Source organism: Stenella coeruleoalba (genome assembly GCF_951394435.1).
Source record: "Stenella coeruleoalba genome assembly, chromosome: 12".
Lineage (NCBI taxonomy): Eukaryota > Metazoa > Chordata > Mammalia > Artiodactyla > Delphinidae > Stenella > Stenella coeruleoalba.
Window position 1 is genome coordinate 54,188,067 of NC_137158.1, and position 25,621 is coordinate 54,213,687.

Below are 25,621 nucleotides of genomic sequence, written 5' to 3' on the forward strand. Positions count from 1 at the left end.
GAGCTGCTCGTGTCTCCCTGACTTTGCATAGGCAAGTATGTCCCAACTTGACTGGCCGCTGAGTTGCCCTATTTTGTCCAGCTGGGCTTAGTTCACATGCAGTAGTTTAAAGTGTTCCACAAGTACTGAACAGTATTTGCACGCAATGAACATAGCCTTTTTCTAACAAATCAAAACGACTTCAGGTCAGGCCAGCCAAGTATACGAAATGCCACAACATGTATGATACCAAAAATGCATCTCAATAATTGAAAACTCCAATGTGAATTGTGATTACAAAATAAACTGTTTTTAAGTAAGCCATTCTGTAATTTAACCATTCATTACTTTTAAAATCCTGTTGCTTTGATGGAAAATATTCAGAAATTTACACTGCAAATTTATCTTAAACTCAAATCTCATAGACTATGACTATTGGTAGGTCATGTCAGCAAAGCAATCTGTATCTTTCCCTAAATTACACATTTTCTTATAAATCTGCTCTTGAACCATAGACAACAGAACAAACTGTCCTGATAAGCCATGCCACGTACAGTGGTCAACGTGAAGAGAACTCTGGGAATCTAAGCGGCTCTTCTGCCACAGTGCATTGTTCCAAACTTACCCATCAGCTTGAAAGTTGTTGAACTTCACTGTAAAATGGTGCATAAGGTTGTGAACTTTAACCCCAAGCCTCTCCTCTCCCTTTTTATTAAATTGGAGTGTGGATGGGTACAATAAAGGAAGGTGGTGATAAGGTTAAAAAGTGATTTAAATATGACATGTAAAGCAACTTCTTCAAACCTGGCGTTCAAATATAATTTCAAACTATATTTGGCAAAGTCTTACGGTTACTTTTGATAATCTTTATTTAAGAATGGTAAAATTCTTTATTCTGCATTTCTACTTGACTTTCAGTTTCTACCATAAAGAATATATATATCAAGGCAAACCACAAGTAACATAATCCTAAGTCTCCCATAGAAATCATCCCCAATCTCACTTTGTCTAATAAAGACTGGCAAGTTACTTAAATAAAAATGCTGGGTACAGAGGATGCTCTTCCCAAGGCACTTCGTTAGTCATTTATCCCAGAGCATACGTTACAAGATTTTAAGACGAACAGGTTGGCCATTCTGTTAGAATTAGTATTTGTCAGATATAAGGGCATTGAGAATTACGTAAGAGCTAGGGAAATGGTAGCCCACAGACAATGGGAAAAGAAGGAACTGTTTTGGAGATAGAACCACCCCCACCTCCACCCGACCCGGATCAGCCCCAGGGACCAGGCAGGGAGAACTAGCCTGAGGTGCCCCCTGCAGACCAACCCTTCCAGCTGCTCCTCTTTTTGAGTGCGGGGTAGTCTCTTCCTCATTACCAAGAGGTAACAAGGAATTGTTTTTGTTGAGTTCATGTTGGAGGTCATCAGGAGGATGTGACCACCAGCTGACCAGAGAGCCGGGCCCAGGCAATTGGAGGCTACTCACCCCCATCGCTGTGCGTGTAATGTGTGTTCCACCTACCATTCCCACACTAGGAGCTGTTTCAGGAAGCTGCCTTGTGACGGCAATGGTTGAGACCATCTGGACGGTACACATGACTGACTGAAGCCAGTTAAAGCTTCTATATAAACTCAAGAGTCTGACAGACGAGTGCAGAGATCTTGTCTTGAGGCCGCCCCTGACAAGCTGCATATGTAAGTTGCCTTGCTTATGAACTGGCCACCTACTAAGCTGGAGTGGCTGCCTCTTCTGCAGTCTCGCCTTGCCCTCCGCGTAGGGGAGCCGGTCTGCGAACCAACAGTTCAACCCAAGAATAATTATTTACTCGGCAACATAGTTCTAGGGTTTGTTATTCAGAAGACCAATTCCAGACAAGTAGCACAGGTATCTAAGAAGAAAAAAACATTAGATTGATAATGCTTAACTATTTGTAGACATCGGCTGGTGAATGCAATAGCTATCTTCTTTTACTGATCTTCATTTTGTCCTTATTAAAGGATATTTTATTTATAACACCATTACATTTTCTGTTTTTAAATATATTAGCCCAATAAGGAAGGTTTAGGACTAAGTGTGAACCCTCATTTGGTAGGTAAATGGAAAACTGAGATAATGATTGTGACCAGTATTAAGTCTGACCCAGTAAAGACTTCGAGAGTCTCTGTGTGGATTTATGAAAATTACAACAGGCAAACAACCCAAATAAAACTCCAGGGCCACAGAGATCTTCTGGTTACAAATATTTGAACTTTATCAAGGGTTATTTTGTGTGTATGTTTTCATGCCAGGAGAAAAAACTCCAAAACACTGATAGATATAGTTGGTTTCTTCTAAACCGTATCTCCAGTGAATAACCAGACTTTGCTGACTTTCAACTATTTACTGCTTTTTACATACTGTTGCTGTGACGCAACAGCATCTCAGTGCAGAGCAGCACTGCTCTTTTCAATGCAGATCAGCTCTATGTACACGTTTGTGTTGCTCCTAAAGAGATCATGCACCTTGCTTCCGGCAGATTGGGTATCCATGGATACTGCAAAGTTTCCAAAGAAACGGTGCCTAGGATTCTCACCATGCCAGCCTTTTTAGGCCTTCTTCAAATGGAAACTGACATTTGAATTAAAGGGACAGGCATCATGCTCCCACCAAACTACTGAGCAGGTCTGCATGGATAGCCTTCCCTTCCTCACCATTCAGTGGCTGTGCAACATGTAAAGGCAAGCGGGCAGATTACTTACCCTATGCTAGGGAGATGAGGGGAAGAAGTCGGGTCTGATGTGTCCTCTCCATAAGGTCCCGTGACCCAGTAATAACGCATATATTTCTCTGGTGATAAATATCTTATAATCAAGGTCGGTCTGAAGAATATAAATCAGCCAGGAGAAAACAGAGGAGGAGAAATGCCATTTGAGATCGCATGCCCAGATTTATATCCCCAAATGACAGAAAGGACTGACGGGGGCAGGGGCAGAACCAGTTACCAGGTTTACAAGTCTATGATCAGGGGCCTAAAGCAGATCATAGTGAATTAAAAATCTGGCTGCAGCATCTGAATAAAGCAGCATCTCATCTGATGGGAGAATGCATTATGATACTTTTGTCTTTCCTGGATCCTTATCACTAAGCCAGCTGAAGAATCTTCTTAAGAGCAATCATAATTAAATTTTCTCTTGTTCAACGAATCTGGCCTTCAGGGAGGTAGGTTATTACCTCAGAATAAGATGACTTAAAATCAGTAATAAATATTCCAAAGTTTAAGGTTTTAAAAATTTATTTACTCAGTTCATAAAAAGCCCCCCACCCTCCAAGTCTTCATCCATGGCCTTTTCAGGACCACACCCTGTTCTGTACCTTCTTTTACTGTCCAAATTTTATCACGTTTCTTGCTGGAGTCCAGGCAATTGAAAATAAACAGACTCGCATCTGGGGAATCAACAGACCAACAGTGGCAAAACACAATACCATGAAACAGAAAAATAAAATGTTTGTTACAGGAGTGCATCTCACGAGTGTGGCTCACTGGCGGCGGCAGCTATGTTAGCGTTTCTTTGTGCCTCAAGTTCAGAAACAAGCTGGGCTATCTCAGGGTGACTGAATTTTCCTGCAATGCAAGAAGATAGGGAAAAAGATAATGACAAGTGAATACATCAGTTTCTCCAGCTGGATCCTAGGGCTTGTCAGGAGCCCGATTCTGTGATCTGACCCATACTTCACTCCAACGCAGAGTAAGATTCCAGGTCCTGGAGAGAGGCCAAACGCAACCACTCGGAGCTTACGCTAGTCACCCCAGATGCTATCAAGCGTAAGCATGAGAATCAGGCAAAGAACTACAGCTCAGGCAGACCTGGGGAAAACCTCACCAGGCAGCCTCTGAGTACTCCTACCAGGAACTCCAGGGAAACTCAGGGAGGATGGAGTCCAGAGAACTGAGAACAATCGCTGTCCATTCTGAATCTGCAGTTAGTTGTGGGGAACAATGCACCTACATATAAAAAGACTGATAGGAAGACCAGGGGGTCTGGGCTGTCCCAGGATGCAAACAAGAGTGCAAACATCTACAATGAAACCAGCTAGTCTGTGCTGTCTTCCTGGCTCCTTGGCCCCTCTGGGCTTCTGCCCTGGGCAGCAACCAAGCTCCGAGCTATCTTAGGTGGGTGGTGGCTAGCACGTGGTGGGCGGGGGATGGTTAAACCCACCGTCCCTTCTTCCCTGACTGTCTTCTCTTGCCAGTGTCTTTTGTTGCTTGCGCTTCATTCCACAGTTAACTCTATTCCATTGATTCGCTGTGCTCAATCTCTTCTCTGAACGTCCCCTTCACTTTCTTGCCCTAACTGACACCTACTCGTCCTGAGGATACAGCTTTCTCTGCAGCCCCTCCACCCGTGGCTGTCTTCTGTCTCATGCAGCTCCTACCACCAGGCCAGGGCTTGTCCTCCACACTCCTCGTTGCTTCCAGGCCATCCTCTGCCCCACGGTGTAAGAGTCGTGCTGTCAGACTTAACGTCATTCCACCAAAACTGCTTTTACCAAGGACACCGATCAGCTCCATGTTGCTAAATCCGACAGCTACTCCTGCCCTCTTGAAACACTTTCTTCCCTTGGCTTCTGGGACCCCTGATTTTCTTCCTCCAAACCTATTCTTCCCCCCATCTTTCCTGTCTAGTGGAAAGTCCAAAATCCTCAGACTCCTCTTATAAACACCCCATACACAAATCCTGTCGACTCTATACTCAAAATATATCCAGAATCTGACTTCTTACTTTTTCTACCATTACTACCCTGGTCCAAACCAGGGCAAGAAATAGGAAGAAACCATTTCTTACATCATTTACACTGTTTAAGTTTACTAATTTTTTACTAGAAATAGTGCACCACAGTGGAAAGTGCAGTGAATTTTAATCTCATCAGCTGTGCGCACATCACCCTCTTTCCAGGCTCAAGTTTCTTCCGCAATAAAATGTGGAGTTTAAACCAGATGACCTTCCAGCTCCCATAGTTTTTGATTGTACTAGTATTCTCATGTTTCATTTTCTGTTTTTCATTGTGAAATGTACCAAAATAGAAGATAATAGTATTAAAATGCAAAGAACAACATAAACATGACATACTTTATTACCTCATTGGGGAAATATGCTATCTAGTAACCCAATCATTGGTCAAACCTTTTTTCGTGTGAAGAGTCAGATAGTAAATATTTTAGGTTTTGTGAACTATTTGGTCTTTGCTGCCAACTACTGAGCTCTGCTGCTGTAGCATGAAAACAGTATAGACAACAGAGAAAGAAAGAGCATGGCTGTTTCAGTAAAGCTTTATTGATAGAAACAAGCAGCAGCCAGTTAGGCCCACGGGCTATAGTTGGCTGACCCCTGGTTTACAACATTATTCCACTGAACCAAAGTCAAACATTTTGAGCATCACCTATATCGAGGACAGATAAGACAAAGCTGGTTGGTCTCAGCCCTCAAACAGCTTACGATAGGGTGGGGTGGGCAAGTGGCGTTTTGGAAAGAAACCCAACGAGGAACATCATTACGGAGAATGCAAGTCAGACTGTGACAACGCTAAGGCAAGCTGCAGACCGAAGGCAGATTGAGCAAAAAGAAGGGAACGCTCAGCTGTGACAGGGAAGATTAGGAGAGGAAACCAGACAGCTGAGTGGCCTTAGCCTGCAGAGCTGTTCAGATGACTTAAAAATTGTCAAGATTTTATTTTTAAGGAAGAGGAAAGCCGCAAACGTTTAAAAAACAAGAGGTGATGATACCTATATCTACAAAGGAGGAAAGCACTGAGACATGCAGGATGAACTCATGAGCCTCGCAGATTAAATTAGGTGGTTATAACAACAGTTCAATACAGAAATAATGAGGGCCTTGTCTAGGGCAGAGGTAGTGGGGCTGGAAAAGAAAGAAGGAAAATCACATCAACTTCATTACAATGCAAATCATAGTTTGGAGCATATTTTGGAGCTGGGACTTTCCTCTACTTGATGAGGTCACAAAAGGGTCCAGAGAGGTCCCCCCAAAATCATCGCTAACAGTATTCTCAGGGGAGATGGAGGCTGAGCTGAGCCTGAAGAACTCCCAGGGAAGAGAGATGGAGTTCTACTCCAGGGAGCAACATGAACACCGGCGGTCAGTGCACCTGGTGCCTCACTCTAGAAGCTGAATCAAAATGAAGATAGCGGGCTTCCCTGGTGGCGCAGTGGTTGGGAGTCCGCCTGCCAACGCAGGGGACGCAGGTTCGTGCCCCGGCCCGGGAAGATCTACACATGCCGCGGAGCGGCTGGGCCCGTGAGCCATGGCCGCTGAGCCTGTGCATCCAGAGCCTGTGCTCCGCAACGGGAGAGGCCACAACAGTGAGAGGCCTGCGTACCGCAAAAAAAAAAAAAAAAAAAGAAGATAGCTAAGGCTTATTGCCAGCCATTATTCTAAGCACTTCACATATATATCCTCAAATAACCCTATAAAGTAGATTTTGTAATTATCCTCAAGTTAAAAATAAGGAAACGAAGGCCCAGAGCTAGGTTAAGTATTAATTTACTGGAAGTTACGTAAATTGTATGTGGCAGAACCAGGATTCAAACCCATGCAGTCTGACTTTAGGCCTGTGCTCTGAAGAGCTATAATGACGACGGTGACTTCAGCTGTTTGGAGTTTTCTCTTTTTGAGTCTCTATTTCTACCTCCACCTTAACATGACCTGACATCTATAAAGCACTTACATATTATAATGCATTTGACATACATTATCTCTCTTGAATTTCAAAACCAGCCTATGTCTTAAGTAGGGTATTATGATTTCCATTTTTCAGAGAGGTCAGGAGACTGCCTGGAAGCACACAGCTAGTATGTGTGATGTGAACCTGGTGCTCAGACTCCAGGGCGGCAATGCTCTTGTGCACTAGGTCACCTCATACCATAAACCCCACCATTTGCTTCTTAGATGCTCCATACGAAAGTGTCAGAGGAGGGTAACAACAGTGGACATATAATATAATGTTATGACTACCATTTATACACTAGGAGTAAATTAAGCCAAACTAAAGTGATGCTTATTGAAAGCAGCATTGCGTACCTGCTGTGGAATTGTAGAAGTCCTGCAGTCTCCCAGGTTTGTTCTCAAGGTCTTCATATTCAGATGCCTGAAGAATCATTTCACATTGGTCCAGCTGCTTCACAAATTTAGCTTCTGCACTAGATTGGGTCTCATATTCCTAAGTAAAGGGACAATTAAAGCCACATGATTAGGGCTGCATGATAGGTTATTCCAGGAAAACTCTCATTCTGGTACCTGAAATCAGAGTCACAGCTAAAAGCACATTCTGCACTGGCCACATTTCTCCACTGCATACAAACCCATCACAGAGACTAGTCACCTGCAACTCCACAGCTTAACGGCGGCGCTGTATGTGGGAAGGCGGTGCTCACAGCTCCATCTATTCCACCCGATGCCTGCGAGGCCTCATGTGTTCACATGGACACTTCCAAGCATTTTCCTTCCTGTTTAGTAACTTATCTTCAAGATCATTATTCTTTAATCCACCTGAGTAGAGCAGGTCTTTTCAACTTCAAGCTAATATTTCATCGTATGCTTCTCAAATTATTTCCCTCTCCATTTAATGTCGCGTTTCCTTTTCCTTTTGAAGTGAATTTCTAGCTTTCTCATTTAATTTCGGTTACCACTCTACAATGAAAATCTCTGTCCCTGCTTTCCAAATAGGGAGGAGTTAATCAAGTCCCTCCGGGTTATGACTCTTGAGGATACAGCCAGGGTCTGAGAACTCTTCATGCCATGGGTATGTGCATGTGTTGGTGGCAGGGAGGCGGTGAAGGTAGTGGACGGGGTGTGGCTTTTTTACCTTTCCTCTTCCCTTTGTTCCCTCCCTCCTCAGTGCAGACCAGAAATAAGAGGCAGTCTGCTTCATAGTGCATGACACATGTCACAAAACCACCAGTCCCAATTAATACTATACAGAACCATTCTTCTATTAAGACCAAAGTATTCCCAACTGATTTCCCTGCCAAGTTCTCATTTGTAATTCCACCCTAGATGTGTTCAGATAATGAACCTGTCATGCTTTCTCAGCAGGGTGATGTGATGTGAATCACTGAAGATTTCTTGGTTTTTATTAGATGCAGCTCTGACTGGGGTTTTCAGAACAACAGAAGGATGAGGATTTCAAGCAGGAAAGAGATACAAGTTCCAGGTTCTCAACATGGAGGACCAAAGGAAAGAGAAAGAGAGGAAAGGAGAGGAAGATCAAAGGTTACCTCCCTCTCCCTTGGGGAAAGATTGGCCCTACATGAAGTATTGACTATATAAAGTTGTCTTTTATGTGTTCCACTTTCCTACCTCCTAGTGACTCTCCCTCTGGGACCCAGGACCCTCATGTTGCTGTATATCAAACTCCCCACCAAAATACTGCACTTGTGCTTCAAAGGATAGAACAGAGAGAGGCTTTTTTAAGGGGTACTTGTTAACCCAACAGTATCTTCAGCTGTATGTTGGGAAACAATCCAAGGGCAGGTGAGTGTGCCAGGCATTCAGCATATGGCAGGGAGCACCTCTTGCTTTGCCTCGGGATTCCAAGGGTTATTTCTTTAAAGCAAAATGCAGGTGGTAGGGCGGATATCTTTCTGTGATACTTCGAGGAAAAAAATGAAAATGTTTTCCCTTGACTTACTAAAATTTGACTTCACACTTCTATGGTAAAAGATAAATTATAATCGAGGATATCTAATTGCTTTAACTAGATGTGACCCTGTGGGCTGACAGCTATTTACAGTTGTGAATAGCAGTGATTAACGTTTCAGAAATCGATCAACTGCCATTTTCTATGTAACCAGTACTCAGTTCCCTGCGTACAGAGTGACCCTATTTTCTTAAATCAAAATCAGAACATATGGACTGGAGACAGAAAAACAGAGTGTACTATGTGTCAGGCAATATTCTAACTGCTTTACATATATTCATTTGATTGCCACGCAACCCTATAAAATAGGTATACTACTATTAGTAGCATTTTATAGATGAGGAAATTGAGACAGAGAGGTTCAGTAAGTCGCCCAAGATCACATAGCTAGTAAACAGAGGAGCCAGTAATTTGAACCTTGGAAATCTGGTATTGAAGCCAATGTACATGAATCTAAAACATGCATAAGTTAATATGAGAGTCTGTGTTCTCTGTTGAATGGCGTTCCCACAAAATCATGTCTACCTGTAATGCGCGAATGTAACCTTATTTGGAAATAGAGTCTTTGCAGATGTAATCAAATTAAGATAAAGTCATAATGGATTAGCATGGACCTCAACCCAATGACCGACATCCTTACGAGAGGGAAATCTGGGCACAGATACAGACACAGGAAGAACATCACCTGACTAAGGAGGCAGAGACTTGAACAATGTATTCAGAAGGCAAGGATGTCAAAGCTGGAAGACGCATTCACAGGAAGCTAGGGAGAGGGAAGGAAGGATCCTCTCCCAGAGCCTTCAGGGAGCATGGCCCTGCCAGCACCTTGATTTGGACTTCTGGCCTCCAAAACTGTGAGACAATACATTGTTGTTTTAAGCCATCCGAGTTCGTGGTAATTTGTTACAGCAGCCCCTGGAAACCCAGGGTCTCTTACAATTAATAGTAAGTAACTGACATAGTATCATGAATACATAAGAACTATAAATGCTTGTTCAATTAATTAACATACAGCGTAACGACATAAAGAAAACGCTGAGTTAGGAGGCAGGCTTGTGGCCTTGCTTTGTCACCAGCTGGCTAAGAGACCTTGGGGAAGGCAAAACTCTTTAGTCTCCAGTCTTCTTATCTATAAAATAAGGGAGCTGGAAACAGGCTTTCTTTCAGCTATAACTGTACAAAACTCTAACAGATACAGTAAAGAGCCAAACAGAGAGAATATAGAGATAATTAAAAAATAACGAAGAATATAATAAAGTAGCCACTGCACAGAATCAGGGAAAGAGGAAGAAAGAGAGAGAAAATTAGTTTTCTAAGGCTGCTGTAAAAAGTACCACAAACCGGGTGGCTTAAGCAACAGAAATTTATTATCTCCCAGTTCTGGAGGCTGGGAATTGGAAATCAAGGTATTTGCAGGGTTGGTTCCTTCTGAGGGCTGTGAGGGAAGGAACTGCTCCAGGCCTCTGTCCTTGGCTTACAGATGGCCTTCTTCATGCTCACATGGTATTCTTCCAATATGTGTGTCTCTACATCCAAACTCCCCTTTTTATAAGGACACCAGTCATATTGGAAAAGCACCCCACACAAATGACCTCATTTTAACTTGATTACCTCTGTAAGAATCCTAGTTCCAAATAAGGTCTTATTTGGAGGTACATATAAGTTTTAGGGGGTGAAAGAAAAGGTGGAAGGTCAGGTTCAGAAGACAGGAGGAGGGAGCAGGGCTTTGAAGGAAACGTGAAAAGTGAGAGTGAGAGGCAGGGCTACCCAAGCGTAAGGGGTGGGGCTAGAGGCTCAGGCAAGGGAGGGTCAGTGGGGCTGGAGGGGAGTGAGAAACTGCAGTAGGCAGGGTTTGTTTGTCGTTTTCTCTTCACTGCTGGAAAACAGCACCAGGGAGGGACTGAGCACCCACAGAGCCCACGTTCTGCGCTGGGCTCCATGGCAGCAGCTGGCCTTGACCTCACTCAGTCCTAGCACCCCTTAATGGTTTCAGAGATGGACAACTGACTCAGGGAGGGGAAGGAGCCCAAGGTCACTGAGCCAGGAAGTGGTGAGTGAGGTGGGAACCCAGTTCTGAACTACCCCAAAGCCTACATTCCTTTCAAGGACCAGAGACGGGGGTGGGGGAATGTGAGGTTGACAGGGTGGAGGATGAGAGCCATGCATCAGGAAATCCAGGGGCTGTGAGTCAGTATCGTACCAGGCTTTATGGTGACAAGGGAAATGAGAAGAAAAATTACTGTTAGTCCTGAGAAGTTCCTGCAGCAGCTGGGAGGTGAGAAAGTGACACGACCAAAAAAGCAACAAGTTGGAGACAGCTTACTGAGATAGTCTAAGTCAAATAAAACACTGATGAGCCATATAAATTCAGTTACAATAAAAAGCAACCCATCAGATATACTTACTTCCCAAAGTTCATAGAGCTCTTTTCTGAGATCCTCTGGGAGGAGCTGGGTTAGCTGCTTCATAGCTTCCTGAAATATCAAATCATTACTTTAATCATATTCACATTCATTTAACAACTCATCTACAAATGCCAAATAATGGACTCAAACTCTTACAAATAACTCCCAAAGGGGCAGCAGAATATTGGACAATATTTAGGCTTACAAGGAGGGCAGCTGTGTACATTAAATAAATGTACTTGTTCATATGTATTTATTCACGAGCACTTATTTTGTGGCCTACAGCACACCAGACACAAATAAGGACAATGAGGAAGGTGTGAAATGATTACAGAAGTATCAGAAGCGAGGCCAAGGAGTTTATATCTTTTTTTTTTTTACATCTTTATTGGAGTATAATTGCTTTACAATGTTGTGTTAGTTTCTGCTGTATAACAAAGTGAATCAGCTATACGCATACATATATCCCCATATACCCTCCCTCTGGCATCTCCCTCCCACCCTCCCTATCCCACCTCTCTAGGTGGTCACAAAGCACCGAGCTGATCTCCCTGTGCTATGCGGCTGCTTCCCACTAGCTATCTATTTTACATTTGGTAGTGTATATATGTCCATGCCACTCTCTCACTTCGTCCCAGCTTACCCTTCCCCCTCCCTGTGTCCTCAAGTCCATTCTCTACATCTGCATCTTTATTCCTGTCCTGCTCCTAAGTTCATCAGAACCTTTTTTTGTTTTTTAGATTCCATATATATGTGTTACCATATGGTATTTGTTTTTCTCTTTCTGACTTACTTTACTCTGTATGACAGACTCTAGGTCCATCCACCTTACTACAAATAACTCAAATTCGTTTCTTTTTATGGCTGAGTAATATTCCATTGTATATATGTACCACGTCTTCTTTATCCATTTATCTGTCGATGGACACTTAGGTTGCTTCCATGTCCTGGCTATTGTAAATAGTGCTGTAATGAACATTGTGATACATGACTCCTTTTGAATTATGGTTTTCTCATGGTATATGCCCAGTAGTGGGATTGCTGGGTCATATGGTAGTTCTGTTTTTAGTTTTTTAAGGAATCTCCATACTGTTCTCCCTAGTGGCTGTATCAATTTACATTCCCATCAACAGTGCAAGAGGGTTCCCTTTTCTCCACAATCTCTCCAGCATTTATTGTTTGTAGATTTTTTGATGATGGCCATTCTGACTGGTGTGAGATGATATCTCATTGTAGTTTTGATTTGCATTTCTCTAATGATTAATGATGTTGAGCATTCTTTCATGTGTCTGTTGGCAATCTGTATGTCTTCTTTGGAGAAATGTCTATTTAGGTCTTATGCCCATTTTTGGATTGGGTTGTTTTTTTTTTTTTGATATGGAGCTGCATGAGCCGCTTGTATATTTTGGAGATTAATCCTTTGTCAGTTGCTTCATTTGCAAACAGTTTCTCCCATTCGGAGGGTTGTCTTTTTGTCTTGTTTATGGTTTCCTTTGCTGTGCAAAAGCTTTTAAGTTTCATTAGGTCCCATTTGCTTATTTTTGTTTTTATTTCCATTACTCTAGGAGGTGGGTCAAAAAGGATCTTGCTGTGATTTATTTCATAGAGTGTCCTGCCTATGTTTTCCTCTAAGAGTTTTATGGATTTTACATCTTGTGGATGAACTGCAAGATGCCCGCATGAATTTCACCCATAAGCACACTAGAGTTCAAAACAAACCTGAGTGTGGGGAGAATAGGAAAGTATCAGTGAATTACAAACCTCAAAGAAATTTTTTGTATACCATTATGTTCATTTTTTATCGTTAAAATGTTTTTATTGCAAAATGTAAAGCACTACACAAATGGGCAGATATTGTTATTAACATAAAGGAAATTACAAGCAGCATTTCGTAGGCTCACAGACTCACAGACTGAAAAGAGATGTTAAAGGGTAATGAGCCCAACCATCCAGCAGCATCACTGGGCACTTCTTATCCTCCCTCCACAAACATGTCCAGTGGTGGGAACCTAGCACCTCAAGAGGTTACCCAAATGGGCTTTAGGCAGCATTGGTAGAAAGTACTTTCTTACATCAAGCTGAAAATTGTCCCTGTAGTCCTTCCACTATGCCTATAGCCCCAGCTCTTCTGCCTTCCTCCCTCATAAAAACACAATGTCAAACAGGTGGGCAGTGGCCCAGCTGGGCCAGAATCTCTGCGACCAGTGATTGGTCCAAGGGATGGCCATGTAACTCAAACCAGCCACTCAGGGACCATCTGTATGAGTTGTCCAGCAGAGGCTGGGAGACAGAAGCCCCGAGTAGAGCCTGGAGAGCCAAAACCCACAGAAAAGCAGAGATGAGAGAGTGAGAGCATGGAGGGTGTTCAGTATGTATATTTAGTCTCCAAGTTCCAGGAGCCCCTCTCGTTCCCATCTCTTCCTTCATTTCTATGTTGCTCCAAAATTCTAAAATATCACATTTTGGGGGCATGAGGTCTGCAATCTACTCTCAAATGGCTTCCAATTCCTTCACTATCCTCATCCTATGCCTCTTAATCTGGTCCAGTTCTTCTAACTAGAGCTTAGGCTCTTTGAAAAGAATATGGTTGTAAGAACCACTTTTGGCAAAGTGGGTATATAAAAGTGGCAAAGGTCTCACATAAAATCAAATGGTGAGATGGGAAAAAGCAATAAAAATAAAAATGAATATTTGTATATATAATTATTTATTATCGGGAGAAAAAAATGTTATAGAATACAACCACTTCCAGAGCAAACCATATTGGCCAGTGTCAACGATCTGCTCTTGTAACTAACATCACCATCTTGAATGGTTTGCACCATTATAGCAGCCTTAGTGGTATGAATTTAGGGTATTTTGCACCTGCATTCTCCCTTGTTTCTTTTTCATAAACCTCAGCAAAATACTTGAGAAAATACTTTGCACTTTCAAAAATTAATAGTGTCTTTATAAATAGATCACTTTTCTCTACACTATTCTAGAAACATAAGTTTGCCCATTGCTTTTGTTTGAAAAGAATGAACTGAATAACATATAGGAATAGAGACATATCAAAATTAAACTTTTAGAATATAAACACAGAAGTCCTGCTGTGACAAGGGATGACTTTATTTCCTTCAGAGCGATGCACCCAGCACTGAATACAGTGATTGATATGTGGTCTGACCCCGAAACACAATGGAACCAAAGCTTCCATCGTGCCAAATGCTCTATTTCTATAAATGCAGCCCAAGGCTGAGTTGGCTTTTTGGAAATCACATATGATTACTGACTTATTAATAAGCTTCCTGGTGACTAAAATCACCATGTCTTTTAAAAAACAAACCATAGCAAACAGATACGTTTTTGTTCTCTTCCTGAAATTAAGCAATGATTTTCTGGACCTAAACTCATTGATATCATTTGTTATTATACAATCAGAATTGCATTTTGAGACCTCTTAGTTGTTATTCCTTGTTTAGCCTCATATGCCACAGAATCATGCCTACCTTTTCAAATGAGCCACTGAAATCGACTTCATTGAAGTCCAGGACAAATGGCTGCAGATGTCAGACTTGCCCTGCCTGATGGTGAGCCCTGCCACTCCCACTTCTAAACTGAGTTTTGTCTTGTTCACACAGATTTAGAGTGATAATCTCCCTAGCTTCTTCCTGTTAGCAAAGCATGTCAAGAATCTGCCTACAGGGCTTCCCTGGTGGCGCAGTGGTTGAGAGTCTGCCTGACGATGCAGGGGACACGGGTTCATGCCCCGGTCCGGGAAGATCCCACATGCCGCGGAGCGGCTGGGCCCGTGAGCCATGGCCGCTGAGCCTGCGCGTCCGGAACCTGTGCTCCGCAACGGGAGAGGCCACAACAGTGAGAAGCCCGTGTACCACAAAAAAAAAAAAAAAAAAAAAAAAAAAAAAAGAATCTGCCTACAGTTCTGAGCTGAGTGAAGCTTTCAGCAAATGTCTGTCAGTTTTGTGACAAGCACCCAGAAAGCAGTATTCATCACTCACACACCTTTGGTGAGGCTGAAGAGTGCACCAGTTAATGACAATCTGTAGATTCAGATGGGGTTTGAAAGCCTGCTTGCCATTTACTAGCTGTGGAACCCTGCGCAAGTTACTTCTTTGTCCTTCAGGTTTCTCATCTGTAAAATGGGGTTAATAGTGGTACCTACCTGAAAGGATTGCTGTGAGGATTAAATAGTTAATATATATATATAAAGTGCTCATTATCTGGCACAGGAAAAGCACTCTGTAAAATGTTCACTGTATTTTTCACTTTCTCCATCTTGCCATGTTTACTCCCATAATAAAGTTTGGTTCTTCCCCTTTTAACCTCTAGTTCTTCAGCAACTTTAACTCTCAGGTACATATATATCATAACTCTGCCTTCTGTTTTAATAAGTTTTCCCTTTGCCAAGGAATATAACCTGCTATTGCTATATTCCAGAGTCAAGCTTCATCCCACTACTTCTTAATGTTCCCTACCAGGCATCATTTACCAACTAGGGTTATAATACAAAGTTTATTTTATCCTGTTTAGGAGGGGAGTCAGACTACAAGTATTACTTTTGGCCCCCCTGAATTTTCTCTTCTACACCTTCATTCTCCCTTTCATCTTAATACCTACTCTCCTCCAAGGCAATCAGCCTTCCAATTTTATCAGGTATTTTTCCTCCCATTCCTACTTTGGTTTAAAGCCTTTCTGATGCCGTTGGCTAGCCTCTGGGCAAATGATACTTCCTGGTTTTCAGTATGTGCATTCCACCTCAAGGAGCCAAGAAACCCTCATTTAATTATCTTAAGTTATGGCTCAGACATCCACATCTTATTCATAAACACCATCTGCATAAAGAACTGTTCACCTCCCAGATCTTTTTCTCTGTCCCAAATCCTAACTAGCAGAGGAAGAGGCAATGGAGTATCAGCACTCCCCAAGCCTTTGGTTTCCTGTCCAAGAACTCGGGGTTCTTTAAGATGTTTCCCCTGTCCCTTCTGATGATATTTATTCTCCTGTAAATCAGATGCAGTGGGCAGCAGCCAGGAGGTTTAATGAGGCTGGGCAGGCTTTTCATCATTGCCTGCATACGGCGTCCAGGAAGAAGCAGCACTGAGTGTCAAGTCCCCTCTATGCCCCGCTCCGGGGGGTGTCACTAGCCAGGACTCAGCTTCTGTCAGGACACAGGTAGGTTTTCTCTGTCTCCAGTGGTTGGAGATCCTTCCTACTGAATGTTTTTTCTTCAGAAGGTTCTGACTCGCTCCTCTGTGGAATGAACCTCACATTCCTTGTGTGCCGATACGGGAACACTCTCTTCTTCCTTTGCGTCACTTTAAGGTCTCTGGTCACCCTCTGGTACTTCAGTATGTGATTTCTCCTCCACAAGGTATACATTTACCCTTGAATGAAACCATCGTACATCCTGAAACGTGCTATATAATTGAGGAGTCTTTTCCTCCTCCTTTTTCTCTATGTCATATGTCAATACCCAGCATCCTCTGGTTTGGGGCTAACTCTTCTCCGCAACTCAGCATCTTGAGCTAATTGTTTTCTTTTTGTGTTAATCCTGCCAGTCAACCTAGGAGTTCTTTATTCAGGACAGTCTAGACTCCTACAGAGAAACATTTCCTTAGCTCCTCCCTTTTCACAGACTGTCACGATGATCATGTGTTCTGGACCTGTATTTACACTAAGAACACATTCCTTACACTATTCCCCTTACTACCATAATTTAGGGTGTGTTGGAACTCCTAAACTGAGATTCCTTATAGATCTTCTTGCCTCTAGAGGGGCAAAAATGCTGTTGGCTACTGAGCTCTAGCCTCCGCCAGCTCCGAGAACAGCTATTTAAGCCCACCTTCCCTGTTAAACCACCTTGATGAAGGATCTGTTGACTTAGACATTTAGGATCAATCTCTCTGGCCTACAATAAAAGCAGCTTGCAATAATCCCTGAATTGGGAACCAGCCATTCAGCATTTTTAAAAAAAACCTTCCTGGATTTTCCAGTCTCTGTGTCAAATGTGTCTTCCTCTTTGTCCCTGGACTCTGCTTTAGAGTCCAAATCAGCAGACAATGTTTTATTGATGTTATTCATTTTTTACTAATACAAAATTTTTTTCTGTACTTTTAACCACTAAATCAAAGGACTAATTTAAAATTTACTAAATACTAATTATAATAATGATTATTCTTGGGCTTTATAGAACTTCTCTCCAAAGAGCTTAAACTAGCATGGAGAATTCCTTCAAGTTCCAGCTATTTCCATTGTTCTAATGAAAGCCGTACTATCTGTACTCTGTGTTCAGGTCCCCTCTATGCCCCTCCATGAGAACTGAAACCAACAAAATGTCCTGTCTCTGTGTTAAACAAGGCTTAGAATAAGCAAAACCAATTCACTGCTTATTCCAAGAAATCCTTACTTCTGGAAGGTAAGATTGTAAACCACCCAAAATAGAGTAAGCACTAACAGCTTGCCCTTCAAGACGCTTGTTAAGACCTTGGCTCACCAGCCCTACCACCCCAAAGTTATTATGTCCTAAACTCTATGCAATCCCATCTTGTAAGATAGTAGCTCCTCTTGTAAGATGCATCCAAACATCCTCCAGCCCAGGCCCTAAAACTCTATAAATACCCTCCCTTCACCCTCCTTTCTGAGACACTACTAAAACTCCATCAAGGGGTACTCTCCCTTACTGCAATAGGTCTAATAAACTTAGCTTTGTTTCAGCAGTGGGTTTTTCTGGGGGTCTTTTGTGGAGTCAACAGTCAACACTGACCTCTTCTCGCCTATGTTTTTCTTCTTTGGGGATGTTATCTGCTGGTGCTATGTCCCCAACGATGCATTCTGCCATGTCATGAACCAGGGCTAGGCGTACACATCTGACCAGGCAAGAAATGGTGAATAATTACACAGAATTATATTCACTACAGATTCCTTCTCTGTACTACTTTGAAGTTACATAATATAGTTTTCTTTCTCCAGCCTCACAGAGTATTTTATTTTAATGCAGTATTTTCTAAAGTAATTATATTCTGCCAGCCTGCAACAGTTCTGAATCAAAACTGCTAGTTAATATTCAGCACAATACATGAGAATACAGGGGAAATTGTTAGCATGAATTAAAAAAAAATAGCTGGTTTCTCAAATGTCACTTTAAAAGGTTGATAACTTTAGATTAAAAAGCCAGGAGGTGATCTAGTTAGAGCATTTACTTACTGATACAAAATTCAAAAACTATCATTTCCCCAATGTACTAGTCAGATGTCAAAATGATGCCCTTTCTAGAGAAATGGGTAGAGTTGGACAGATCTGAGTTTGCATCTGGCAATCAACATCTAATAGCTGTGTGGCCTTTGCCAAGGTACTTAATTTCTTTAAATGCTGAGTTTTGCAGCCTTCATTTTTAACATCCGTAAAAAGGGGTAATAATACTTCCTAACTTTGGTATGAAAACTAAATTTGATAATTTATGTTCCTGAAACATGTTGATTATTCAACAAATGATTATAATTATTATAATTATTATAATGATAATGATATAAGTGATAATGATGAGTGATTAGGATAATCAGCATCAAAATAATAAAGGCAGTTTATGAGATAAATGCCCCAGAGGGCCAGTCTGTTTTATGTTCCCACCATCACCGAGGCAGAAGAAGGCCTCCCAGCCTCCTCACAGGTGTCCCTGCCTGCAGCTGCTCTCTCATCTAGTTCAAATCTCAGACTGTCCTTACGAGCCTCTCCATCTGACACCGTGCTCATCTCGTACCATCTGCCAAAAACCTCCTAAATTCTACGCCATCTACAGAGTAACAGGCCTCCGGAGACTCCCTAATGGACCTTTGTTTCAATCAATTTGATTTACTTATCAATTCCAAAATATATCTTTACTTTCCTACCATCAGAGATTTGGTTTCTCTGCCCTCTCTTTATGTGCTGTCTTCTACTTCTCCACCTAATCAGCACCATAGAGGTCAACTCCGATTCTGTCTCCTCCATTAACACCGCCCAAGAACAGGTGATCTCTTCGGTTAAATTTTCTAACTTAATTTATTTTGTGCTCTGTATGGAAGCCACTCTGGGCCTGTGTAATTCATCTGGGTTTTATTTACTATCTTATACTGTATTGCTAGGAAAGTTTGTCCTGTGCTCAAAAAGCATTTTATTTTTTATTTTATTTATTTATTTTGGCTGAGCCAGATCTTAGTTGCGGCATTCAAGACGGATCTAGTTCCCCACCCAGGGATCAAACTCAGGGCCCTTGCATTGGGCGTGGAGTCTTACCCACTGGACTACCAGGGAAGTCCCTCAAAAAGCATTTTAAACACTTGTTGGTTGACTGAAGGGAGAGAGGATATCTTTCTCAGCTCTTTCCTGCACATACAATTTCAAAAAGTCACTTCACAAATAAGTGCTACTATTCAGAAAAGGGGTGAAATAAAGGTACACACAGTGTATGGATACAATTTTAGACAAAAGACACTTTACCTTCAAGGCCCTGGAAACCCTCACATCACACTTAAGTTTCCTTGAGACCAAGGTAGGCTCTTTCACTTGCCAGGAGAAAACCCAGAGTACAGTTTACAACAACTGAAGTGATCAGCATATAGTGCCCCTTCCCACATCCTGAATCTGTATGGTTTGCCTCAAGTAATTTTTCTTGACATATACACTAAGCTACAAGAATCTGACACAGGCCTCAGTCATGAAGAGTCATGCATACCCACAGACCCTAACCGGCACCAAAGTTCACAGCTTACCGGTCTTTGTTAAGATGTTCATCTTTGGTCACCAGAGCCATAACTGCCATCCTATACATGTGATCTGATACGCTCTCTGGCTTCTGGACATTTCTGTATACCCAGCCAGTACGTGGGACTCTCTGATAAAAATGAACAGAAAACAATTGATAAAAATAAGTATTTTAACTATCTACGGTGCTCTTCAAGAGAAGTCCAGGGAATAGGGCACAGAAGCTGGGTCATGGTTTCAGTACATATTAAAAAACGCTTAACTAACCTAAATGATCAACTGCTGGAATCAAATAAACCAGTGAGGGCAGAGAATGAGAAAGAGAGAGGGAGGGAGGAATAATTCACAAGTATACATAAGTCCAAAACCCAAGTTACTCCGTGTTACCGATTTACTGATGTACAGATCATGTACAAGTCCTTAAAACATAAGAACAAAACTGTAAAGTATCTTATCTTTCCTAACTATAACAGTTGTTAAGTTTTACTTCAAACAACTCATTAGACACAAGTAGAAAACACTGTGGTGAAAGCGTCGTGAACAAGCAACAGACTTCCAAATTCTGAAGCAGAAAGGATAAGGCATTTCTAACTGCTTCATGCTACCCACCAGTCATGACTCTTCCTTTCACTCAGATCATGATGTGATCCTGTGAGACTCGGGAGTTCACATTTCTAAAGAATTTTATGAACTGTAGAAACAATGGCATGAAACAGATAATCTGCTTTGAACTTGGAGAAATTCTGCAAAACGTGTGGCCAGGGGTGGACCGGCAGGAGGAGGACCCCTGGGATGTAACTCCAGTGTGTGCTACATAAAATCCTCCGTTAAAAAAAAAAAAAAGTCTTGTTATTTCTATAAGTAATTGTGAGACAAATTTTAAGCACTCCACTTAAACCCTGCAGGACCAATGGGTTCTGATCTTCCCACTTGGCCGGTTGTGGGGTCGTGAGCCTCAAAAGTACTCGGGGCAGACGCGGGCAGAGGGACCAGCACATCACCGCGCCGGATCCCCTCCAGAAACCTCTCGAAAGGCCGCCTGGGCCGGCCCCATCGGAGCGCCAGGCCGACACAGGAAACAGCGCGTCTCGGACTCCTCTCGGCCTGGGGTCGGCCCTAGCAGCCCGGCCACGCAGTCTCCGCCACTTGCTTCCTCCGACCACGGTCCGGACGCACGACCGCATCCATCCGGAGGGGTTTCCTCTGTCGACCCCAAGAGGCCGGGAGAACTGAGGAAGGGGGCTGGCCTCGGGCCAGGTGGGGAGCAGGAGCCTCGTCGCCCCGCGGCCGGCCCCGGCCTCTCCCCGCGCAGCCGCGACCCGGGCCCCAGGCGGCCCTCCCGGCGCCCGCTCACCTTGAGCTGCCCCACCAGCCGCAGGAACTGCAGCAGGTCCCGGGCCCCGCGGCCCGAGATGGGCGCAGCCATGCGGCCACCGATCGCGACACGTCTGAGCCAGCAGCGCGACCGCCGCTCGAAGCTCCTCCCCCCGAAGCCCCTCCCACTGAAGCTCCTCCCATTCTTCCTCCCTACCCCTCCTTCCCTCTCCTCCTCTCCTTACTCCTCCTCCATTTCCCCACCCCGGTTTTCTCCGACTGTTCTGTCCAGTCTTCCACCTTCCTGGCCGTAGTGGCTGCAGTTGGGCATTGCACCATCCAAGGCAGAGGCACTGTACTTGGAGCATCTAGGTATGCATTACTTGTTTGCTAAACTCCGCTCAGCTGAACTCCATCAAACTTTTAAAGGGATTGCAGTTCCTTGGGGAGGGACAGAGGGGTTGGGGTGCCGTGGAGGTGGAGGAAGGTTATGCCTTAATGCACCAAAATCTTGCCTTTTAGCAATTCAACCTCTGACTAGAGGGAGAGATAAGGAACTCTACTTCAAGGCGAGCAGTCTATAAACATTTTAACAGAGGCACAAGGAAGATGCTTTGGAAGGGAGACATTAGTTAGGAGTGACAAAAGTACTGGAAGGATTGGAGGCTAGCCATAGCTAGAGAACTTTAGAGGTTAGTATAAATGGCTAGGGAGTGAATACAATTCCATGTTGAAATCACAACCCCCTGACACCTCAAGTGCTGAAGAACCCCCAAAAGTTGGTCAGGGCCTGTCTCAACTATCTGTCCTAATTCTATCAAAAACCGATGGTACCGGTTTTTAAAGGCACTTAGTGACATGCGTACTGAAGGACTCAATGAGAGAGGGTAACATGGAGAATAGACTGTATAGGGAGGAAGGAAGTTGGAAGACCAGTTAGGAGTCTATTGAAGTAATTCTTTGGGGAGATGATTTTGGTTTAATCCAGGATTCGAGTAGTGGAGGTGGTGAGATGTTAAATTTGGGGTACAATTTAAAGGTAGGACTAACAGGATTTGTGACAGATTGGACATGGGGTATGAGAGAAAGAGAGGAGTCAAGGATGACTCCACGAATCTTGGCCTGACCAACTGAAAGAATGGAGTTGCTATGTATTGAGCCAGAGAAAACTGCAAGAAGAGTAGGTTGTGGGGAAGGGTAGGAATCAGAAGTTTAGTTTAGGACATGTTGAGATACCTATTAGAGATCCTAGTAGAGAGATAAATCGGGAGGTCAGGGGAAAGGTGACAACTTTGTGTCATCAGCACATAAGATGGTTTGTAAAACCAAGCAACTGGATGAGACCACCTGGTGGAAAAGTGTGGATGAAGAAAAGATGTCTGAAGCCTCAGGTCTCACGCAAACCAAAGTTTAGAGTTTGGGAGACCAGAAAGAAGTGGCCAGTAGAGGATTAAGAGGTGGTTGTGTCCTGGAGGCCAGATGAAGAAAATACTTCAAGAAGGAAGGAATGTGATCAATTAAGTCAACATTATATCAGATAAAGACAGATTTGACTACTGGATTTAGCAAATTCATTGTCACTACTGACCTTGACAAGAGCAGCTTTGGTCTGCTGGGGCAAGCAGAACCCTACCTGGAGATGGTTCCAGAGAGAACAGGAGTGAGAAATGCAACTCATTTAAAATGAGTGGGGCTACTGGAGGAAAGATTTCTTTTTAAGACAGGAGATGTTACAGTATTTTTGTTTACTGATGGAGGTGATCTAGTAGAGAGGGAAAATTAATGATGTACTGTAGGAGACAAAGGAGAGAAATACTGGAATGACGGCCTTGAGTAGATAGAAGAGGATACAATCTAGGGTACAAGATGAAAGATTGGTCTTAGGAATATGGAGCATTCATCCATAAAACATGAGGAAGGGAGAATATATGGTGACTAATTAACGGCAGTTGTGGTCGTGGGAGATTGTGGAGCTCTCTTCTGACTGCCTCTATTTTCTCACTGAAATAGGAAGTGAAGTCTAGACTGGGTTATGTTGTAGTAATACGCAACCTCTGTATCGGAGGGGTTTAACACGTCAAAGTTTACTTCTCTCTGATGCTAAATGTCTATTGCTGGGAAATTAGCAAGCCTGTTTGCACTCTACCAGACCAATGGCTTATTTCAAAGCCTTGTTGGCCAACCACTAACATCAGGGGACTTGGAACCCATTTGTTTCCCTAGAAGGGGGTGCCAGTTTAAAGCAATGGGCAAGGAAAACAATTTGTATCACTTACTGAGTCAACTAGAAGAAAAGGTGAAATCAGAAGGCTCTCATTAGAGGGATTCATCCCTTGGGTTTAATATACACTTCTGGGGAATATGGAAATCTCCTGAAATTGTGTTGCATTTGAGGGCTTTTCTATTTATCAGATCCCTAAAGAGGCCTGTGACCAGAATGGGGGCAAAATCTGCTGCTATTGAGAAAGCTGCTTCAGTATGCAGCTGTGGGGTAGTCCACAAAGCTCTGGTCTTGGTGTTCTAATACAAAAAGCCATCACTGCTTAAGCCTCCACTAAGTGAGATATATTGTCACACATCTCTCCTCATTTTAATTCACCCAACATTTCTCCAAGATAGTAATCGGACATTTCCAAGAGAAAACTGAGTGGCACAGAAGCTGAAGAACTGGCCTGACTTTTCTTTCTTTCTTTTTTTTTAACTTTTTATTTTATATTGGAGTATAGTTGATTAACAATGTTGTGATAGTTTCAGGTGTACAGCAAAGTGATTCAGTTACACATAATTCATGTATCTATTCTAAGTTTTCATAGCCAGTGAACAGGGCCGCCAGAATTGAAGCTCTGGCCTGTCTTCCTCCAAATCTTCCTTTCCATGACACCCTGCTGCTTCCCAGCTAACTGGCTGTGAGTACCACATCTTATCACTGTGGAAATTAAATGAGATCCTGTGTATAAAATAGATTTCGTATACTGTCATTTAGGTGAAGCATTGGGCAAGAGAACAGATAGCAATGGATTGATCTGAGAAAATTTGCCCAGAAAACATTTATAAAAATGCTTTTAGGAACTGATGAAAGAACAGAGACCATGTCTGACCAAAACCTACTTTCTTTTCTTTTTTTCCTTTAGACACCCAAGGAAGAAATGATGCTTCTGCCTGCTATATCTTCATTGACAAAAAGGTTAATAGTTGGTTTATATCAGCGACTCTCAATCTCGGGGTGACTTTGCCCCAGAGGAACATGTGGCAATGTTTGGAGACATGTCTGGTTGTCACAAAGCAGGGGAGTGTGCATCTAAAAGGCAGATGTCAGGGCTGCTAATAAAATTCCCACAAAGCACACAACAACCTGCCACAACAAAGAATCATCCGGCACAAATGTCACTAATGTTGCAGTTAAGAAGCTGTAGTCTATAGGTCCAAAATGAAAATGCTTAAAATTAAACTCCTCGTATTGTTGATGAATTATAATTGGTGAAAATGGATGTTACATTTATATTAAAATGAGTGAGGAAATAAAATAAACACAATTTTCACATGTAACCCCTTTTTAAAGTAGTGTAGAAAGGCTCTGGAGGTTGGCCACAGAGACTCTGGAAAGATGAGGGGAATTCGAGGAAGGCTTTGATCGGTTATGTTACTAGGTTAAGCAGAGCAATTCAGCTCCCTGAAGAAAAATGTAGGATAGTAAGTCTAGGAGTGGGGGAATATTACAAAAGGAATATTTGCTCAAGGGAAAGAGATTAGGTTTTGTTCTCTTTTGCCACTTTTCTTGCCGGTGGTGCAGTATTGCAGTGCAGCAAAAAAGTCAGAGTGGGCACCAGTCCCCTATAAAACCAGCCATGAACGACAGAGGTAAGGGAGGGCTTTCTGCTCAGATGAGCCGCTGTAGAGTGCACCCTGTCTGTGGTGGCTGAGGGTGGTGGCAGGGACATTGCCGAGAAAGATGTGCCTTCTTAACAGTTAACCTTAAGCTGAGCAAGAACGGTTTGGCGCCAAGATAATTGCCACTAATGGGTGTGTTAGAGTCACCCCTGGACACATCTGGATTACAGAGTGGAGGCGTTCTGCATGTAGAAAGACAACATTACTGTTTTGTTTTAAATTATTATCTGAGTTAATAATCCCTTACACCAGTTTTCTGGCAAGCTCCCAACTCTTCTCCACTGATGCGCACCTTCAGTGACTAAAGTGTTTTCATAATTGTACAAGAATATTCAGCTGCTCTATCACTCCATCCTTATCAGATGGAACAGACTGGAACTATTATCCCTCTAGAGTGACTGAAGTTACAGTTTGCCCCTGTCCATCAGCATGCGTCATCAGGAATAGGGCAGGGTTCCAGGTGAATTTCACAGCGGTCCCTGATGCCAGCCACTGTTTTGGGAGCTGTTACACGGTGACCTTTCAGGTGTCTTAGACCAGGTAGCAGAATCCTTCTCCGCACACAGAAAAAGAAATGATACTATCGTACGTACTCAGCAG

The 25,621-nt window shown here is 42.9% G+C and overlaps 1 protein-coding gene across 2 annotated transcripts; it reads right to left on the reverse strand.

Annotated features, from left to right (window-relative positions):
• Positions 1-434: 434 nt before the first annotated feature.
• Positions 435-21,293, reverse strand: HDDC2 (HD domain containing 2). Of its 2 annotated transcripts, none has more exons than XM_079939735.1 (8): positions 21,174-21,293; positions 19,828-19,949; positions 17,844-17,946; positions 11,078-11,146; positions 7,055-7,193; positions 3,489-3,582; positions 2,720-2,839; positions 435-1,869 (listed from the first exon to the last, which is right to left on the reverse strand). In XM_079939735.1, the coding sequence occupies exons 1-8, from the start codon at positions 21,243-21,245 to the stop codon at positions 1,821-1,823; spliced, it is 768 nt and encodes a 255-aa protein (XP_079795861.1). In that variant the 5' UTR covers positions 21,246-21,293; the 3' UTR covers positions 435-1,820. The 2 variants fall into 2 exon arrangements, with proteins under 2 accessions (XP_079795861.1, XP_079795862.1); XM_079939736.1 differs by lacking the exon at positions 435-1,869 and adding an exon at positions 3,333-3,404.
• Between the last annotated feature and the right edge of the window lie 4,328 nt (positions 21,294-25,621).

Excerpts from the sequence above, each read along its gene's own strand:
- HDDC2 (XM_079939735.1), bottom strand. The coding sequence starts at position 21,245 with ATGGCTGCGCCCATCTCGGGCCGCGGGGCCCGGGACCTGCTGCAGTTC. Across the intron at positions 11,147-17,843 it reads AAAAACATAGGCGAGAAGAG|GAAGCTATGAAGCAGCTAAC; the intron begins GTCAGTGTTGAC and ends TTGATATTTCAG. Across the intron at positions 2,840-3,488 it reads GCCGCCAGTGAGCCACACTC|ACCGACCTTGATTATAAGAT; the intron begins GTGAGATGCACT and ends TATATTCTTCAG.